Source organism: Aedes aegypti, chromosome 2 (assembly GCF_002204515.2).
Source record: "Aedes aegypti strain LVP_AGWG chromosome 2, AaegL5.0 Primary Assembly, whole genome shotgun sequence".
NCBI lineage: Eukaryota > Metazoa > Arthropoda > Insecta > Diptera > Culicidae > Aedes > Aedes aegypti.
The window spans coordinates 30,985,425-31,007,146 of NC_035108.1; the positions used below are offsets into that span (position 1 = coordinate 30,985,425).

General features: G+C 35.6%; 1 protein-coding gene across 4 annotated transcripts in view; it reads right to left on the reverse strand.

The window, feature by feature from the left end:
• Window positions 1-21,722, reverse strand: part of LOC5574099 (cAMP-dependent protein kinase type I regulatory subunit) — a 191,073-nt gene that overhangs the window by 81,027 nt on the left and 88,324 nt on the right. The window contains exon 2 of one of the 4 annotated variants that reach the window (XM_021840410.1): window positions 12,155-12,342. The exons of the other annotated variants lie outside the window; for them this stretch is intronic. Coding sequence (XP_021696102.1) covers window positions 12,155-12,172 — 18 coding nt within the window. The 5' untranslated portion in view covers window positions 12,173-12,342. The remainder of the gene's footprint in view (window positions 1-12,154; window positions 12,343-21,722) is intronic. 4 annotated transcript variants of the gene reach the window in all.

Below are 21,722 nucleotides of genomic sequence, written 5' to 3' on the forward strand. Positions count from 1 at the left end.
TATTTCTATCAAAATGTGGATCATCTTTTTTAACAACGCTAAATAATGAGCAAACCAATACAAAAAAAAAACAAAGAACCAGAATGAATAAGGATATAGGTACCGGCATGCATAATGACATTGGGCTTAACAGTTAATGAGGTCCACTATTTTTACAGCAAACTAAGATCAGAATAATTAGAAACAAATTTGCAAGTTTCATAGCTTCGTTAATAGTCACTGAATGGCCACATATTAGTTTTCTGAGTAGATGGTGAATAATGATTATCGATAATTCTGATATGTGCAAGTGCTCCTCCTTAACCCAATAACGCCCGAATTATTTCACATACATCATATTCATTTCACATTATTTCACAATCACAGGATCTTCACTGAAATCAGAGAATTCACACCGGAAGCCTAGGATCCACACTAGAGTCCCAGGATTTACCTTGTAAACAAGGATCCATGTTTCAATCCCAGGATACACACTGAAATCACAAGATCCACACTGGAATTCATGAGTCCACACTAGAATTCCAAAATCCACACTAAAATCCCCACTGAAATCTCAAGTTTCACACTGAAATCTCAAGACTCTCATGAGAATCTCAGGTTCGACACTGGAATTCCAAGACCCACGTTACAATCCCACACTGGAATCTCAATAATCCCATTAGAAGCCTGGGAGCCACAATAAAGTAAAAAATCCTTACTATAATCCTACTGAGGTACCAGAATTCGCACTAGACTTCCAGAATCGAAATTGGAATCCCAGGATCCACACTACAATCCCAGTATCCATATGGAATCTCAGGATTTGCACTGAAATACCAGAATCCACACGGAAACCCAGGATTCCCACTCAAGCACCAATATATCTGTACTGGAATCACATCATCCACACTGGAGTCCCAGCATCTACACTGGAGTTCCAGGATACACACTATAGTCTCAGGATCCACACTGGAATCTCTGTATCCACACTTCAGTTCCAGGACCCATACTGGATACCCTTGATCCATATTGTATTCCTAAGATCAACACTCGAATCCCAGGATCCACACTGCCATGATTTACGTTATTATCTGAATACCACGATCTGTACTGTAACACCTGGATTGGAATCCCAGAATCCACCCTGAAATATCAGAATCCGCCCAGGAATCCTAGGACCAGGGCCGGATTTACAAATATGGGGGCCCGGGGCCATTGTCTTGTGGGCGCCTTTTTCTCAGAAAGACATTATGATACTTTAGAATAAGTTTAAACTTGACTAGATATTTTTAATGTACATTGTAAGGTTTTTATTATAAGAAGTCCAACATTTTGTAACGTTAAAAATGCTTTAAATTCCTTATGAACGTAAGCCAATTTCAAATTCAAATTATGCAATCAACGTTTTCTTTAATATTTTCTATATCTTTATAGATTTTATATGTTTACTGGTTAAATTCAATGTCGCACCATACGTTTTTATGATAAAATAATAATCCTAAGAAACTTTTCTTCCTTGTTCCCTAAATACTAGCTGTAATTATAAAACGAACTGGGCGTTTGAGGCTTCTGATTTTAAAATAGATCACTGACCGTTAATGGGTTAAACACACTATCAAAAAAAAAAAAACTCCCAGCAAAAATCCTAAACCAATAATAGGAACTCTGTTCCTTTTGTGGAGGTATGTTTTCAGCAAGGTGTCTTAAATGCACTGAATTCTCCACTATGGAAACCCATTCAGCATTTTAGGATCAAAGAAGCTGATTTTTTAAGCAAGATAATTGTTTTAAATAGTTATAAGTAAGATCAACTTTAATATATGTAGAAAAGAGAGGAAGGAGTTCTTGAGAAAAACAGAAATCATCGTTCTATATAAATAAAAATAGAATGGCGTTTGTATGTCACGAAATAGCTTGAGAAAGAAACAATGAATTCACCTGATTCTTTCACAGTTAGGTTTTTGAAGTGTTCCGACGTGTTTATAATAACAAAAACTCAAGGAACTTCAAAGAAAAAAAAAATGGAATAAAAGCTGACACTTTTTAAATTTAATTTTGTTTCGCATTATCAAACGGTCTACTAGGGCAAACGCTCCCTTAGTGGAGGTAGCTCCAATAGTGGAGGTAGTGTGTTTTGGCATGTTTCGCGCTAATAAATGATTATGTGATATTTTTGTATTATGCACGATGCGAAAATGACACAAGTAATCGAATAATATTCATGAAATTTAACCGTAAAACTGTTTAAAACAATTATTTTGCTTAATTTTTTTGCTCCTTTGCACCTATAGTGGTGCATCAGTACCCATAGTGGAGGGTCCCATAAGAAATCAATGGTTTGCGCCACTAAAGGAACCATCCTTAAAATATACCTCCACTAAAGGAACAGTGTTCCTATTATTGGTGCAAGGCTTTTTGCAGGGAAATTTCAAATGAATCGTGATTTTTATACATTTGAATGATAGAAGGATTTGAGATCTATCGAATGATACGTTCAAATCATATATTTCATGATCTTAACCCTGTGTTTTAGCAGTTTCCCCTTAGGTGCACCACTAATGGTACACTTGCCCTTATTTGGGATATTTGGGACAAAGTTCTATGACGGGGAAATTTTTAATAAAATATTTTTTGTAAGGACAACTTTTGGTCGATTTTCTAAATTTTGGTTTTCAATCAAAATAAATACGTTTTTATAATAAAATAATAATCTTAAAATTGAATAATGATTATCATGATCACCTCTCTAGAAGTAGCCATTTTCAAGTTACAATCGACTCTCCCTTACTCGATATTCCGTATCTTGATATCGACTTAGAGAACCATAGTAAAAGTTGGTTTTCATGGCTACCTCGATGGCCCCTTGGATCGCATTTGCACTGGGTCTGTGTTCCATAACTTGATTGTCTCTTCAATATCGAGTTATAGAAATTTCAATTGCTCAATTTAACAAGCTTGTTTTCAAAATATTTTAAAATTTTTTTTTTTCCAAATGAGAAATCATCAATAACTTAAGAGTTCGTGTTTGAAATGTTGAACAAACTTTTTTGTTGCGTAAAATTCATGTTATTTTTGAGATGGGGAGAAAATTGTATGTCAATTGGAACACTGGAAGCCGGGATCCAAGCCTCCTAATGTGACAACATCGTATGAGAAAAACGGCCTCATTTGAAGAGCCTTATTCGATAAAATAAATTCAAATTCCGAATTCACAAAATCTTTGAACGTAAGTAAAGATTGTAAAGCCAAGAATTACATAAAAATAATTTTGCTATCCTCCTGTGACCATAACTTGTTATCCACCCTATCAAAAACCTCATGCAAAGGATTGTCCTACAAAATCCTTAGATGTTATGCTTGTATCATGATGGTTGCAAAAAGTTTACTACACCCATCATGTATCATAAGCGACGACATTCTCATAACTGCTACATCATAAGATTGTGAAAAAAATGATTAAAAACTTCGCAACACAAGTAGGTAGGTAGGCAGCGAGCACTACACCAGATGGAAGTGGATATACCATGATATGACACTCACTCCCGGTTCAAGTGAGTCGCGTCGCCGTTGTATGACGTGTGTCTTGACACTGAAGTATATAAAACATGGAACCGCCTCGGAGTCAGTCAGCGACGAGGACCCCATCAAGAGTTTGATGGAGGAAAAATAATAACAGAATAGGTACAGAGGGGACTACAGCTTTATACATAAGTGGCCTCTCCTTTCCCTAACCAACATGAGAGTGGCGGCATATGAAACATTGTTGTTCGCAGCAAGGAAGGAAATCATGGGCCATCTAGGATGGCCCTTCGCTGTCCTTGTGTAACCGAAGAGCAAGAACAGGATGAAAGTGAATCTTGGCCGCTGTAGAAAACTGAATGGTCAATTAGGTGCTTTATTGGGCGGTTTTGACGTAATGCGTGGAAACGCATGGTATCTTATAGTTGATGGGCTTTAAGGAAGGGGAACGGATATAACATTTTCCTAGCCATAGGATTCGTTATCCATCGACGATTTGTCGTCGACATACGAAGTTGAATTAAATTGCACCTATTACATTCATAGTAAAACTTTGGTGGCTACTATTTATCCTTGTGATTCGTAAAAATGTATCTTCGAAATAAAAACAAAAGAACTTGGCCCTCTAACACAAAATCCCGCCTTAAGACGTGGTACCATTTAGGATTTTTGGTAGGTTTTTGTAGGTCGAACATTGAAATTAGCGACTTGAATTCTTGGCGAACTACTTGAAAGATCTTTGGCAAATCTCAGGGAAGGTGATTAGCGTATTCCTTAAAAAAAAGTTGGATCCTTTGAAAGTTATTTGCCAGATTCTTCTTGAAATTTTTGTCTGGTTTGTAGCAAGGCAAGTTCTTTAGCAGAAATTAAGTAGATACATATAACAACAAGAATTTTTTGAGATTTTTGGTAAGTTCATGGCAAGATTTTTAACTTGCGACTTGACAGGTTCTGATAGGTGAATTCGTGGTAGATTTCTGGGAAGATTCTAGTGAATCTCTGTAGATTAACGTGTATTTTTGGATACAAGAATTCTGGAAAATTCCTAGTAATTTTAAGTAGTGTACACCAAAGATATGGTTTCTTCTTTGTTTGTTGTTGGACTTAACCAGATTCTCCCATCAAACATTTTCTCAAGGTCATGCTTCACGTATAATTTCAAAAATATCCTCATTAAGAAACCCGATAGGCAATATATGTATGCCTTTTTGTGGGACTACGATTTTTTCAACCTTTTTGTAGAATTAAATTTAATTATACAAGATGGTATACTTTCTATAAAATTACCACATTTTGAATACGTTTATGAGGGTATATTTCAGATCTGAATTTATTTTTAACTAGTTCGTTTATTTGAGGCTAAATCACGTTCAACGCTTTATGGAGCCGATGATCTGGAATGTAACCCATGTTCAAAGCTTAGTTTTCATCAGATTTCTACTGAAACTCATTGTTTAAATATTTCGATACAGTTTCGGTAGAATATTCTCTGATCTAAAAAAATAACCTTGACTTTCCCCGATTTTCCAAGTTAGAAATAGAATTTCCTGATATTATAAGTTTTTCCCAGGTAGTCAACACCCTGTGTGTTTAGAAAGCCCTAAGTCATCCATGAATGTATCAAGTGATTCTATTTCGCAAGGATTCGTCCAAGATTTCCATGTAAGACATCTTCAAGAGTTCAAAGTAATCTCTAGAGATATCTCCATTGATTTTTCGGGATTCCATCCAAAATTGTCGTTCAGAATTTATTTAAGATTTCAACTAGAAATTTCTTAGAGGATACCTTTAGAAATTAGTCCAGAGTTTTCTCCTAAGATTCCTTCAGAAAGTTCACCATAAAATCCTTGAGCAATTTTCCACGGATGTTTTTATAAATGGCAGGTTTTTATGCATAAATTATAGGAGAATTTCGTAAAAAAAATCATTAGGTATTTCTGTATGTGAATGTAAGGTAATATGAATTCCCGAAACAATCGCTCTAAGCACTCTTGGACTGCTGAAAATGTAATTGGTGGATTTATATATAGATTGCCAATGCAATTATTGAAGAAAAAAAAAGACACAACGTGACAAAAATTACATTTTTGCGTGTCTCAAGGATCAAAATATGTGGCTCTAGTAGTTTTGGGTTGCTGAATTTGATGCCGTTCTCAAAAAAGTTCTAGCGCGCCAGAATTTTGAACTACAGGTAGCCAAAGCTGTATGAAACACTGGTGGTATTGATGCTTACATGAAATCCAAAGTATGATTTTTCAAACTTATTAGTGATCTAATCCACCAAGCATGCAAAAAAGGACTTCAACTTTCATTTAAGATATAATTTGTTAAAAAAAAACACGATCATATTTAGATTTAATCGATTTTTTTATAAGGCTTGCTGTTTCTATACAGTTTTTTTGATTCTTTTATATGGCAAATGTAATACATTTCTAAACAATCAAACAATAACTTTTACGCATCGATAGTATTATGAACTTCGTTGGTAAGTATTGTCTAACACATGAAGTTTGAATTGTGTGGTAAATTATGCAACAAAAAATGCCACACAAGCTAGTAAACTTGCATGACAGTTGCATTCAATAATCAAATTTTGCATTTTCAATAGGTAGTATCTAAAAAATTAGACGTGCTATGGAATTTTTGATAACGGCAATGGACTCAGCAAGCTTAAACTATGTGAAAAGCGATTGGTTTTGTGCTTGACATAAAAAAAAGTGTTCCACAGTGTAATAATTTGAATTCCTGGTTAATATCCAGTAGGATTTTCTGAAGGAACACCTTTGACAACATCAGACGGCATCCAATCTTGAAGGCATTTGTGTGGAAATTATGGAAGTAATTACTGGAACATTTCTGTGATATTTTCTGGAGTAAATCCTCCAATAACATTAAGGAAAATTATGAAGATTTCGAAATAATAATCGAGATATTATTGTAAGAACTGCAATAGTAATCCCCGGATGAAATTCTGTAAAAAATATTTAATAAATTTCTGGAGGAATTTCATGATGTATTCCTGGAAGAGTTGTTCATAGATTTTCTGGAAAGCAATCCCTGGAAAATTCTAGCAATTTCTGAGCGAAACCGTGAATAAATTCTTGAAATTATCCATATGGAAATATGTAGAAAAAAATAGAAAAATCGGCGTTGAAACTCCTGAAGGCATTCTTACAGGACAAGAAAGCCTAAAATTCGTTAACGAATTTCTTCAAAAACTCTGGAGTTAACCAATAAGAAATTTCTCGAAAGAACTTCTGAAGAAAGATTTGCTAAAGGAAATCCGGGAACATTATCAGAACAACCTGTGTAGAAATAACCGGAGGCAGTTGCGTTGGATTTTGTGGAACAAATTCAGAAGAAATTTCTCTAATCATCACTTGGAAAATCTGCGGAGTAATTTCCGGACGAATTCCTAAAAGAATTGGTGGGGAATCTCTAAAGTGTTTTCTAGAGGGATTCTTGATGGAGTCGTTTATAGTATTCCAGAATAATTCCTGAAGCCTTTGCTCGAGGAACTATAAAAAAAAATTCTGGAAACTTTGAAATATTGCATGAATCTCTGAAGGTATGTAGGAGAAAAGCACTATTTTTGGACCCATAAGAATTCTGTGCCAATTTCGGATTTCTATCAGGGTGTCTACTTATTTACAGAAATAAAATTCCCTGAGATTTCCAGGTTTAAAAGAACAATTCTCGGTACTAGAAATTTTCCAAAATACATAAATGATTGACAAATAGTTCATTTTACATGACTAAAAATTTATTTTAAAAGAAGAGCTTCGAAGCACTAAAAAAAACAAATAAATACGATAAATCTTGAAAAAAAATTAACAAAAAAACAATATTAACAAAAAAATTGTAATTTTTATTTGATTTTCACAAAAATCAATAATTCTTATTAATATCAAATGATCTGATAGTGCCTATGATTTAAACATCAGATATGAAGAAAATAGTCTACTCGAACTTAAGGGAAAAAAATTTTCCCTTAAAATGGGATTCTGAATTATAGACGATACACCCACACAATTTCTCTCGCAATTTGCATTTTTACAAGATGATATCTTGAGAAAGTCGGGTCTGGTTGCGTTTAATCGTCTTGAAGACCATACAACCGCGTCATGAGATATTGATTCTTTATTTGAACAGACATTTCTCTAAGAATAATTCTAAGACTTCCTTGGAGTTCTCTGGCATTATGACAAGTATCACTGCTCGTTTTACTGTGGATTTCTTTCACATATTACACCAAAGATCGCTTCAGGAATTTGTTGAACCTAAGGAAAACTCTAATAACTATCCAGAAAAATGTCAAGGATTTGTTTCGTTTTTTTTTGAGGAAATTTTGAGATAAATCCGCGTAAAATTTATAAAGAAATTTTTTGTGTGAGTTCTAAGTATACCTTGATGAATTCCTACAAGGATCTTTGGAAGAACTCCTACATTCTTGATGAAATTCTTCTTAGGATTTCCTTGATAAAATGTTAATACAAATGAAAAAATAATCTCGAATCTCTGAATAATGTCCTACAAGACTTTTTGAAGAAATTCGGAGAGACTCCCTGAAGAATTTTAAGTATGAAAAATTAGAAGGAGGATCTTAATGAGCAATGCCAGGTTGTATGTTTTGAGGAATTCTTGGTACTCTCAGAACAATTTCTGAAAGTAATCGTGGCTAAATTTCTCATAGAATCCACATGAAAAATGAAACAATCGGCGTAGGAATTATTGTAGGATTTCTTGAAAAAATACCGTAACTTTGGAATGAACCTTTGTGGAGGAACTTCTCTGGGATATGTGATAAATCTCCTAGAAGTAACAACTGGAAAAATCTCCGAATGAATCAGTGCAAAACATCTGGAGGAAATCCAAGGATAATAACTTATTATTTTTTTTAGTATTCTATGTGAAAATTACTGGTGGTAATAATGTTGCAGTGCTCTACGGTTTTCTTGACAAATTTTGTGAAGGAATTCATTAAAGCATCCCTTGAAAAATTCATAAAGGTATTCCAAAAAGAATCACCTGAAGCATTCCTTGAAATTTCCCCAGAACTTCTAGAATAGTTCGAAAACATTTTTGTAAACAAATTTGGAATGTGTTTAACCAGGTTTCATATATATATACCTACTCATGAACGACACTCGACTGTAAATGAAAACTGTACTAGCCTTTACCAACTTTTCAATCATAAGTTTTGCATCCTTATGTAAACATGTTTTATGTTGGAAAAATAAAAATTGTAAAGAAATCTAACGCTAAACATTTTTAGGATTGGAAAGATTATCTGCCACAAAAAAAAACATATTCTACCTTGTATTAGTGACTCAAAATAATTTCCCTGAGAATTCCAGTTTTTTTAGGTTGTATAAATTTCCCTGATAATTCCAGGTTTTTCCGGGTAGTAGACATCCTGTCCATACAAAGTAGACCAAAATCGTATGGATGGGTCGAAAATTAGTGCTTAGTCGAAAATTGGTGCCTATCTCCTACTATAAGGTTTAAAAGAGAAAAAGACTTGAGAGACTATTCTGGATAGGATTCTACCCCATTACCCCGAATGATATTTCCCTAATGCCATCATCCCGAATTCTATTACCCCGAATGCTATTTCCCCGAATTCACAATTATCTTGACATGATGGTATTGATGACATTTCCCCATGATATAGGAATTCGGGGTAATGTCATTCGGGGTGACGGGTTGTTCGGGGTTTTGAAATTCGATGTAATGACGTTCGGGTTAATGGCATTTGGGGTAATGAGATTCGGGGTAATGGGGTAGAATCTCGGGATAGAACCGAGAATTTTCAATTAACATCAGACTTTTAGAGAGTTTCTTTAAGGCTAAGTAGCCCGTCATTCGTTTTGGCAATGATGCTCTTTCAGCTTGCCTTTTAAAGTGATATAACTAAGTCTTGATAGTTTATATCGACTTGAAAAAGTATCACTGTACGCGCTAACATGAACATGAAGTATTCTGATACTTTTTCAGCTGTGTCAGTTCAAAACCAACTGGTTTTCTTTGATTCGAAATCGTGAGATGAATCAGCAACAATCATCAACGACGCGTACAAATTTCAATGACGGCCTACTCCGCCTTAAAACATTGACCAAGTCTTAAAATTGATTTGCTACCAGTTCTAATAGGTTGTTTCACCTAGATGCATATTAGTTAAATTTGTTTATGACTTTTTATCAAGTTCTGTTCTGTGTTTTTTTTTAACATTTCTTTATTTTATCACCTACAAATGCTTGAGTATCATTTGATGTGTTGTAGAAAAATGTATGTGTTTCATATTTTCGACCATCCACTAAGCGTGACAGAAGAATCTAATGGTATTAAAATTACACCAACTCTGATTTCTTCGTTGCCCAAACGTACTAAGGGCGGTATTAGAGGGTTAAATACGACTTCACATTTATCCAGTGAATTGCAAATGGTACCAACATGCATTCAAATACTCTTGGTGACTCTCTATAATACTTCTAAGCACAGGAAGGACGTCTAAAATTTCAGCTTGAAAAAACTCTATCCGGAATTCAATTTCCCTCAAAGGCCGCACCACCATGTAGTCAGTGTAACGGCACGTGGCCCATCGGTTGCCGCCAATCAATGCCAAAACAAAAAGGAAACAATAACCAAAGTTGCCACCGTGTGACATACCGCTGCCAACCGAACCGTGACGGAGGTTCTATTTGCTGATTAAACTTAACCTCTCGCGGGCTGCATCCTTCATATTTCCGTCACCCATCAAGTCGGGAAACATCTCGTCACAGTGACAACACAGGATGAGAAGCGTTCAGGTTTATCGAAGTTGATAATAATTTGAAGATTGTACACGAAAAGCCATGCAGATATAAAATTTTGTATGACATATTAAATGTTAATACTGTTCCTATTCAATTACGGCATATCGTCCAGGATCTTTTCTATCTCGTATTTTTGAAACCTCATTTACTGAACACTTGAAAACCGCCGAAATGTATGCCTTTATTATGCTGCTTTGAGCATTCGGCCTAAATACTGTTGTAGCGTTCCATTTCAAAGCCTTTTTTTAAAGAACGTTACGTTTAAAGAACGTTCCCATGTTTATTAAACCATTGTGGTATTTCGTCTGACATGAAACATTTCAGAGCGTTATTGACAGACAGACAATTCTGGGATCTTATGTTCAGAAACATTCTTATCGAATTTCACTAAAATTGTCTTACTGTGTACTGCTAAGAAAAAATTGAGGGTAATTTGGGAAGCCAGGCTCTTATCCTTCATGCAAATCAGTTCGAAAGTTGACCTTTTGAAGGTATGTAAATAACAGCAAGTAAAAGGGAATGACGCTGTTCAAAATTCCCGTGCATGTTGCGTATGTGCGTTTAGCGAGCGAGGAATACCCAATTACTTTTGAAGCGAGGCGAACCCGAAATTAAATTATGGTGAGCAAAGCGATGTCAGATTTAGCTTCTTTGAGCGGGAAACTCTTAATTTTTGTGGTTCAAAACGTAACGAAATTAATTGGATGAACCGAGGCTTTGCATGCTAGACTAACAGGAGTCCAAATATAAGATTTCAGTCTAAATCTACTAAAGAGACCCAAATAAAAACTTTGACTTAAGATATTTTTTTCGAACCGATCAATAAAATAACAAATAATGCATGATTTGTAACGCAAACAAAACAAAATCTAAGGTCGTGTCAAACTTTTGGGATTCAATCGAACAATTTGCTTCCTCTGTTGGACAATAACTCACATAGGATGATACACTTCGACGCTATACCGCAAGCGATGGATATCGTTTTTCCAATTTATTACTCCTGCGTAAATAAGTATTTTCTTTCAAAATCAAAATTGAAATATATCATCTCGAGACGTTGATTGCTTTCTACATTTCCTCCCCTCGAGCGGCATGTGGGTGTAGAATCACTTCTTCTCACTGTCTGCCTCGGGATGATTAACTTTTTCAGAATTGTAAATTCAAATTCTGCCACACCCTACGTACTGCAAGAAAAACCTTGCGATGTAAATTGATCTGTATTTTACACATTCCTTATACAGTGGAAACTTGCTTTTCTGTAGCTATGAAATTAGGCCTAATACGAAATATGTACTAGGTTTATTTACAGAAATTGTATTAAAATCTGACATTAATGTGTAAAAACTCTACAATTGTTGCATTTGTAAGGTTATTGGTATTGCATTGAAATTATGTGGTCGCTACTAGAGTATATATACCTATAGGTACTAAATCAACCCCAAATTAGGAACAATTCATTTAAGTTGTTCGATCGCTCGAATCAATATCAAAGCATTAACTTGCATTTAGGGTGCACTATCCTATCACATTACTTGCCCGCTTACTGCCACATGGAGTAAAACCTACGCTCAGAATCGGTTCTCATCGCACTTCCCGGATGATAAACTTACCTAGAAAGAGAGAAAGCAAACAAAGATGACTCGTTAATTAACGTATTCTGTTCGGCGAAGCAACGTGGGAAAAAGGTTAATGGATTTTCCAGCAAAACGAATCTGCTTCTACTTTCAACGAAACTGAAACAATTAGGAGATTAGATCGCATCGATTTCGCCACTGAAAGGAAAGTTAATTTTATTTGATCTACTACGCAAAGTGGGAGTAAAGGGCAAAAATGTTACCTACCAAAGGAAGCGTCAACATGGTATCCTTTCTTCCGGACTCCGAAATGATGATACTTTTTCCTTATTTGAAAAGTCCTTTCTCGGTGTGAAAATTAATTTTCGGAAGTTCAGTTCACTAAATCTCGGCGGTGCGGTAGCTTCCGGCCAACTTCATTAGCATTTCAAATGGATTCGAGAATAATTGTCATTCTGGGAAATGGAAAGTACGATATAGAAGGAAACCTTTGCGGGAAAAAAACAGGCCGGGTAATGATGCAACATCTAGCTTATTTGCGACGTAGAACGAATTCAATTTGCGCTTTTCCCCCAATAAGCAGCCGATTTTCGCTGAAACGGATCGTCTGTGGTGGTATCATTGAGGGATTTGACCACGGCAAATAGCTGTAAGCGAGGCGAAAGAAATTCAACAAGTTCCGTTCGTTTCCATCTTTCGGCGGAAACTGTTTTATGGAACATTGATTTAGAAGGTGGTATTGAAAGAAATCTGTCTCTTACCAACAGCACCCGATTGATATACAATTTCCGGGACGTGATTGAAACTTTTCCGTTCAGAGTCCCAACGATGTGGCAATCACTTTTCAATAAAAAAAAAGAAACGATTGCCATACAGCTGAATACGATTCTCCGATTCAAAGTTGTTTCAAAGGAAATTGGATTAACGAGTGTTAAAGGGGGGTAATTATAGACGGAGAACGGACTTTTCCAGCGATGATAAGGATATTCGGTGTATTGGTGGAGGTGTCCATAAAAAGGTGTGACAGTTATAGCCTTCCAAGCGACGGCGACGAAAACAGAACAGTGTCTATAATTGGTTTCCTAGAAGGAGGATTTGATGAGGAAAAACAGCAGATAACACTGAAAATGAAATGAAAACATTTTTTGAAGAGACCTAGTTTTGGTCGACCAATGTGGACATTTTCATAAGAACTGTTGAACATCACATCATTGGCCTTCGTTTTAGATTATTGCTCCAAGACGAATTCCACAGTTGAAAGTTTCAATTTCACGGACAACTCGGGTAGGATTCTCACAAATCTTTAACGGAGTTATTATGAAATTCGAGGACGTGATTCTCATAAAATACTGAGCAGGGGTTTCCATTATATTAATCATTGGGTTCTTACAGATTCCAAGAAGTCTGAGCATGATTGTTAGGAAATCATGGACAACGTTTTTGCAGATTGCAGATCAGGAATTTGCAATGACTATGAATTGTCTGAGCACTTGTTTAAATTTTCTGGATTTTTTTGAATATTTGTGTGGAAACGAGTTTGCTTTTCCCAAATGGGACTGATTTGCGACTCACCTTAGCACGGTAGTTAACGACTTTTGAAAATATTTTGAACTAGATTCAGTAACACCATTCTCTTAGTATCCTGATCAAGATTATCACAGAATCATGAAAGGCTGCGTGGGCTTAATTTCTATTTATACATTTTACCTGAATTTCACATATTATTTATTTATATTTCTTTCGAGTTTTATAATATTGTTTAGCCAAGCGCTAATGCGAGCTAGTGAAATGAGAACCTGAACGCGTCTGAATTGAACCCAAAACATTTCCGAAGCAGTCCATTTGAATTGACTAAATGTTCAACTCAGTAGCGTTATGTAGACCACGTGGTCTCCTTTTTTGTAAAATCCTCAAAATTGGCATGTCGTTCTAAAGCGTCGTTAAACATTTGAGTCGAATCAAATAACTTTGTCATTTCTAGATTGACTTATAAGTGTCGATAAATAACTTAAAAGTGTGAGTGTCTTCAAGGCATATGCTTTCCTATTTCACCCTCGTTCCTTTTGGTTTCCGATAAAAAATTCAAATAGTATCTTGGCATAACAATTTTTTAAGCAACCTGTTTGAAACTGCTAAAATATTCGTCAAGAAATGTAATAGAATCAGGCATTGCAGAATTTGTTCTCAATTGATTTTGAAGCGCGATCAAAGCAAGCGAAGAAAAATATCGCATCTGTATCGGTCCATGATCGGCAATGATTCGCAAGTTGTAAAGGGCTTGATAAACAGCCGCAGCGAAGGAGAGCCCCAAAGAGAGAGAGCGATGATAAAACCCATTTTTCTCGCCTACTTACTATTGAGGAGTTTACTTTACTTGCAAGATAAACTATCCCCAAACATCCTATACCAATAGCGCTCCCCAGGTTTATGGGTTTTATCATGCACTGTAATCCTATATCAAGGGGATATAAGATATAGGATATAGGAGCTGTAGCAGTAGATGACAAACTCTGATTATGTGCAGCGTATAATGATTTTTAGAGAAGGCGATTAGTGAGAGATATTCTCAATTTTCTCAGAGCTCAACCCCTGAATGGAATAGAAATAGAAATACAATTGTTTTTAGGATTTATTCAGGAAAAACTTTAGTACAAGTACTAAAATATCATTATTGTTGTAAAATATTTCCCAATATTTGTTTTTATAAAAACTTCAAGTCATAATCATATGTGCCGGACATATTAAAACATGTAAAATGACGCCAACTTAAATTTAAAATAACGCAATCGTCCACCATATTGAACTTAGTGTTGTTCGGATCACAAGACTTTTCTGTCACATGTGACGCAATATTACAAGAATGACGCATTTTTAAGCTGATTATAGAACGAAGCCACACCTAGAATTTTCAAAAGCACAAGTCGTGAGAACCAAACAGCGCTTCGCGTTGAAAATTTATCCGATTGATCACGACCCGCAAGCCAGCAATTTGATAGATTTTCAACGTGGACGGTTGACGGATTCTCTAGACTTGTGCATTTGGTAATTTAAAGTTTGGCTTCGTTTTATAATCACCTTAAGTGCAAATATCATTAAATTAACGTCATTTCATTTTTAACATTGAGCATTTCGCTTCAAAAGAAACTTACGTCTTGTGTAATATTACTTACGTCTTGTGTAATATTACTTTTTCTGTTGTGTGTAATTAGAAGCCGCACAAAGCCCAGCATTGTTTTTCTATGTTTGTCATGCAACCATGACTATATGATATACTTCAGTCTAGCAATTACTGATGACGTTGGGTTCCAACAGAATTTGTTGTTCACAGGAAGAAAAATTCATGTAAATCTCAGCGTTAAATCATGCACATGAAGGGAATGCCAGAGTTATCGGAAATTTACACGTCACATCGTGTAAGATTACAATAACATCATGTAAGTTTCCGCTATATATCGTGTAATCTAGCATGGACTCTGACCGATTACGCGACAGTTCGCATAAATTTAAATGATTTTGATGTAATTTTATATCAAATTTACATAACATAAATTTATGTGAATTGTCACGTAACTGGCTAGAATCCATGCTGAATTACGCGATGTGTAGCGGATTTTTACATGATGTTTAAATGTAATTTTACCCGGTGTGTATTGTAAATTTTCGTTAAATCTGGTACTCACCTTATTTGCATAATTTTACACTGAATTTTATATGGATGTGTAGTCTGTAGCTTTACTTTTTTGTGTAGCCACAGCGGTAAAATTCAGCAAAATGGATTCAATTTTTCAGTTGTGTTCAGAATTATAGAAGTTATAGCCGATTTTCATACAAAATGTTCAACTTTGGCAGACTGTAACTTTGTTTCCCTGTGAGCAATCGGCATGAAATTTTGACAGAAAACTACAAATATCCTTAATTTTATTAACACAGAATTTGATTTGATTTGATTTTTTACAGTACTGATTAAAAAGTGAAGCATCAGGTGAAATCGCTCGAAATAATAGTAGTTTTTGTTTTGTAAGTTTTTGTTCAGAAACAATTTTGTAAAAAAATATTCGTTTATACATTTATAGCTTGGGTGAAAATTGTTGAAACGATGAGAAAAAAAAAATCAAGAACTTCAAATATTTGAATTATTAAACTACTATTATTTTGAGCGATTTCACCTGGTGCTTAACATTCTAACCGGTGTTGTTAAAATTTTCAAATTTTGTCAAAATTTAGGATATTTGTAGTTTTCTGCTGGATTTTATGCCGATTGATCACAGAAAAACAAAGTTACAGTATGCTAAAGTTGAGAATTTTGTTTGAAAACCGACTTTCAATACTATTATTCTGAACACAACTGTAGGCCAGTTCAAAGGGGGAGGGAGGGGGCAGTCTGTCATGTCTCATTGGGTAAAGGTTTGAGTTACCAACAACTTTCTGACACACCAGGCAACCAAATGAAAAAAAATCGAATTGAAAATCACCTAGACTTCCAAGAGCAGAGTATTTCTATGTCTTTTTTTTTTTGGAAAAATCTGGTGAAGATGAACTCTTTTTTTGGGGTTTTTCTTCTTACAGACACAAAACCTATTAATCTTTTATTTATCTCAATTTCAAAGTTACATGTTACCAGTGGCATAATTACTGATTTAAGGAAGTGTCAAATATATTTCTATTCACTGTTCAAGTAAGCGTGAAAACATTGGTAAACTTGTTGATTCCGTCTCTCCGGCTCCACTAACTGGGATAACTAAAGCGGCTGGTGATGTTGTAACGGCGAGGTCAGCTGCAAACTCGGACAGTATTCAGGGTCAGAAGAAACGGGAGGTCACGTGTACTTGCCTAACGTACAAATTTACTCAAGACACGTAAATGTGGTCTTCAGAAAAGGTAATGATAGACATTTTTACTAAACATTGCAAGTTTAAATTTGTTTTATTCAAAAGTGAAAAACTTTGAAATCTTGGAATGCAAAGCTCATGGAGTTGGATCATTGTTTTTCATATCCTATTCTTGACTTTTGATTCACTTCAACAAGGTAGGATTTTAGAAACTACTGAGTTCATATTTGGCTACAGTATGTGTTATGCTACAAAGTTTCAGCCAAACAGATGATTCACATAGTGTTTAGTACACAACACTGAAGACGCTTTACTGTTGAGTTCGAAATACGTGTATGATATCCTTTGACAGATACACGGTGTATCTGTCAAAGGATACAAACTCTAGTGGAATTTAATGGTATAGTACTAAATTCGATTTACATTTACTTGCAGGTATTCTCCATTAAAGAGCTCGAATATTTTTTATCGTTATAGATCTAGTGAAACTTACAACATTGCTGTTATCAGCACGATAACTTAAAAATTTAGTGAATTACAAGTGAGTTTCAAGTTTTTCAGGGTATTTCTAAAGTAAAGTTTTTCAGTTTAAAAAATGACGTTCTTACAGCTATTACAAGAAAAATTGCCACATATTCAAAAGGCCAGAATATCGTCAAAGAAAAATTTAATTGAACCAACGTGAGCAATTGACATCTCAATATTTAGTTGTTCACTTAAATATGATTATGACAAGAATAATGAACTTGCAATGTTGAGCAAAAATGTGTATCATTACTTCTTCTACAACTCTTCTGAAGACCACATTCACGTAACACTGAAAACAAAAAAAAAGTTAGACCATAAAACTGATTTTTTGGGTTCAGAATCGATTTACTAAGCTCAAATAAAGAGATAAGCATGAGCATAAATGACCTACAATTCGCTGTTGCTACTCTGTGATTGACCATAATAGTTGTACAGAGATCCAATGAATGGGGCTTGGGATTGGCTTATCAGTGTGAAAAAATCGAGAGTTCTAAATTTAAAAGTCAATAACGGCGCCATCCACGTCCTCGCGGTCATCGAAGAAGGTAAGGAATGTTAGATAGACAACCATCGTTACTAGAGGTCGAGTATACCTCTGCATCTCCACAGTTGTCATGGAAAGGATATTAAGTTAGTGGGATTGAGTAAGGATCTGGGAGTCATCTTTTCGATAACCTCATTGTACACTGAACCTGACGGGTTCCGTCCAGAATAAGTCGAAAAAAAAACCTCACTCGATAATCTTCGATTTAGATGAAATTGTGCACATGTTTTTGGTATGATAAAATAAGTGTTTTCCATAGAAAAATCGATCATTCTGACTCAATAATAACTTTTGAAAATGGCCTATAAATTTTCACACGCTACTTGCTTGAAAAATTCTAACTCCGAAACTGTAGATTATAGAGAAAAATGTTCAATGAAGAAGTTGTAGTTAATCGATTGGACTATGCGAAAAATATATACACTGACAAAATATTTTATTTATTTTCATTCATTTCATTCGAAAATAACAACATATATTTCAAATTACACAAAACACCCGAATTTTAATATTTTTTTCAAATTTTCACCATAGAATCTTGATAGTAAACAGATGTTTGGGTCAAAGTTTCATGATGAAGAAAATTTAAATAAAAAAGTTTTTCTAACAACAACTTTTGGTCGATTTTCAAAATTTTAAGACGCTTCGTTTTCGGGACGCCGGGAGTTTGGTTTTCGTTTCGCGTATTTTGCTGGGCAGTGCTTCGGAAAGCCCGAGCAAGACGCTTCGTTTTCGGGACGCCGAGAGTTTGGTTTCGAAAAGCCCAAGCGGTTCGTTTTCGGGGCACCGAGAAGTTTTGCTGTGTGAGTGCGAAAAGATATTCGTGTTCAATCGAGGATGAATTACCAACTGGTGAGCTCGTTTCATGCTTATGATAACACATTGTTTTATGAAAGCGTTAGTTTTATGTAATATTCAATCAAACTTTGTATGGTTCGTCACTACAAGTGGGGTTTTTGTGTAATTTTAAATATAAATTATATTTTTGAATTTTCAATGAAAATAAATAAAATATTTTTTATATTTTTTTCAGTGTATTGCTGTGTGCGTTTGAAATGCAAATATCAAATGGAACACCAAACGCGGTAAGATTTTTTAACATGGAAGGCGAAGTCAACGATTGGGTTTCTTTGCTAGGGTGGCGGTGATATGGATCATGGTTGCTAAGTATCCTTTGGTTACTTTGTGTTACCGTGCTTGAAGCTCAGTTAGACTGGATTTGCACCTCAAATGCAAACAGCAATATATTTTTTCGCATAGTCCAATCGTTTCACTACAACTTCTTCATAGAACATTTTCCTCTAAAATTAAGTTTCGAAGCAAAAATTTCTAGCCAATTTTCAAAAATTATTGTGGAGTCAAAATGATCGATGTTTCTATGGAAAATACTTATTGCACCATACCAAAAACATGTGCAAAATTTACTGCAAATCGAAGATGGTCGAGTTCTGTGACTGACCGATTTGACATATAATTCGACACCTGTGTTCATTGCCCGTTCCTACAGGAGCATGCGTTGCTATCGAAGAATCAAACACCACTCACTAAGCTCAAATGAAGAGGCATATCGAAAGTGTCTTAAGCAATATTGTTCATTATAACATTTTCTAAATGATTGCGGAAGAACGCAACCACAAATTTCCTCAAACAAAAAAGTTTGATTTAAAACATATACTACTTAAATAAGGTCTACCTTATCTATTTTTTCCAAACAGATGCAAAACTAAACATTTTTGAAGACATCAACGAGAATAGAGAAAAAACTTTTTCCATCAAAGTAGCGTTTCAAACAGCAAATAATCAAATATGAGAAAAAAGAAAGCATGATATATTTTCGTGAGTTATGGCCACGTGTCGGTTTCCAAAGAAATTTCGGAATATCTTCGGAACCACCAATGGTCAGGTCAAAATTGATCCGATTTGGAAAGTAGTAGAGTTTTTTGAGATCTTGTGGAAAAATGATGCAAAAATGTCGTAAAAAGACAAAGTTGTCATAACCTAAATATTTTCTTTGCTTTAAATAGAAAAATAACAACAACGTTGTGGAATCGCTCTGGGGATTGTTGGGATTGGACGTAACGTTAAAAAAAAAACTAGTAGGGTCCCTATTCACGTGCTCTACTATGACCTTCTAGCTATCTCCCTCCTTCCTCACCTAATGAACACGTGGTTACTTCTCGAAATCATCTGTGAAATTATCGGTGCAAACCACACCGTAAACGAGCACATCAGCATCGTTAAAAATAGCCTCGTTGAAACAATAATCACACCTTTCCTCGCAATTAGAACCATTCCTTTCTCCCCCCTCGAATCGCGACCGCTAATATGCATAATCCTGAAGACGATCGGCGTTTCCGTCGCCGACGTCGCTGCTGTCGCCAGGTGTTTCCGTTCCCATTGAGCGCGCGTTTGACTGTCAAAAAAAAAAAAAACTCGAAAGAAATAGAAAGCTCGCACGCCATTTCCGTACGAACGCACTTGTCCCCTCGCTGGACCTGATTTCCCACCCCAAGAGCAACGGCTTTTGTGCCGGTAGGTACTTTTCCATTTTCACCCACATTAGTTTGATTAATATGCGACAGAAACACAGACCAGATTGAAGGCATAAAAAATCAACCTAGTGGGTGACGTCGGTTCGGCCGCACAGTGGTATCGCTTATATATATGTTTTACACTTCGTTATCTATTCATGGACAACTATTATCTCTAGAATGTCGAAACATATTTTTAAAGAAAAGATTCCTATGTTTTTTCTAAAAATGTTAAAAATTCAAGCAATTTCTTCATGTTTATTGTCTTTGTAAAACAAAATCCAGTGAATTTTCAAACAACTTGAAGTACAGAGCATATAAACAGATGTATATCTATAACTTCCGGTAAATATTGAAGTGTTATGAGACATCTAAGAGTAAATTTAATGTGAATAGTAAACACACTATTAAACATCAAAGTGCTTCACGAAAAAAAAAAACAATGAAGCAAATTACCCATGGTGTGTCACTTGAAAATTTAGAAAGAAGTGATTTAGAGTGTTGTGCGGATCTCAAACTAAATCTTGAAGCAGCTTCTAGTCTTGCAGCTCAAAACTGTATATAATTTGTATTACGCTTCCATTCTTTTATTATTATAGTACGTCTTTTTATACTCCAGATACTTAGGCAGACTGCTAACCAAATAGCAAACCTTTCTGGCATAAATATTATAACCTCTACACCTTCCCAAACAAACAGGCGTAGATGCAGGGGTATATCCGATCTACTGTGGGAGCCAGATTAATGCATCATCAATTCCTTCCCCTTCCCCTCATTGGTCAGCATTCTGACGTGGCAGGCGCCATTGTTGCCTAAAACATACATACACTGAGGATGTCTGTTAGTCCCAAGCAGCTGATCTGGCGATACTGAAGTAGCAATCACAGGGGCCCAGATAGCCGTAGTGGTAAACGCGCAGCTATTCAGCAAGACCAAGCTGAGGGTCGTGGGTTCGAATCCCACCGGTCAAGGATCTTTTCGGGTTGGAAATTTTCTCGACTTCCCAGGGCATAGAGTATCTTCGTACCTGCCACACGATATACACATGCAAAAATGGTCATTGGCATAGTAAGCTCTCAGTTAATAACTGTGGAAGTGCTCATAAGAACACTAAGCTGAGAAGCAGGCTTTGTCCCATTGGGGACGTAACGCCAGAAAGAAGAAGAAGAAGAAGTAGCAATCACGGGCGGACAATCAAGCTCAAGCTCAAGCACATACCTACATTATTTTAAAGATCATTGTTGAATGTTTGGTATGTGTGATACCAATGACAACAACCTCGAGAGTGTTTTTGATACTTTGAACATACATAATTCGGCAATTTATAATGTTTTTTTTTTACATCAGAGCAGATCAGTTGTTTTATGACTGCTTCGTAGAACAAATGGAACCACCGTGCGCAC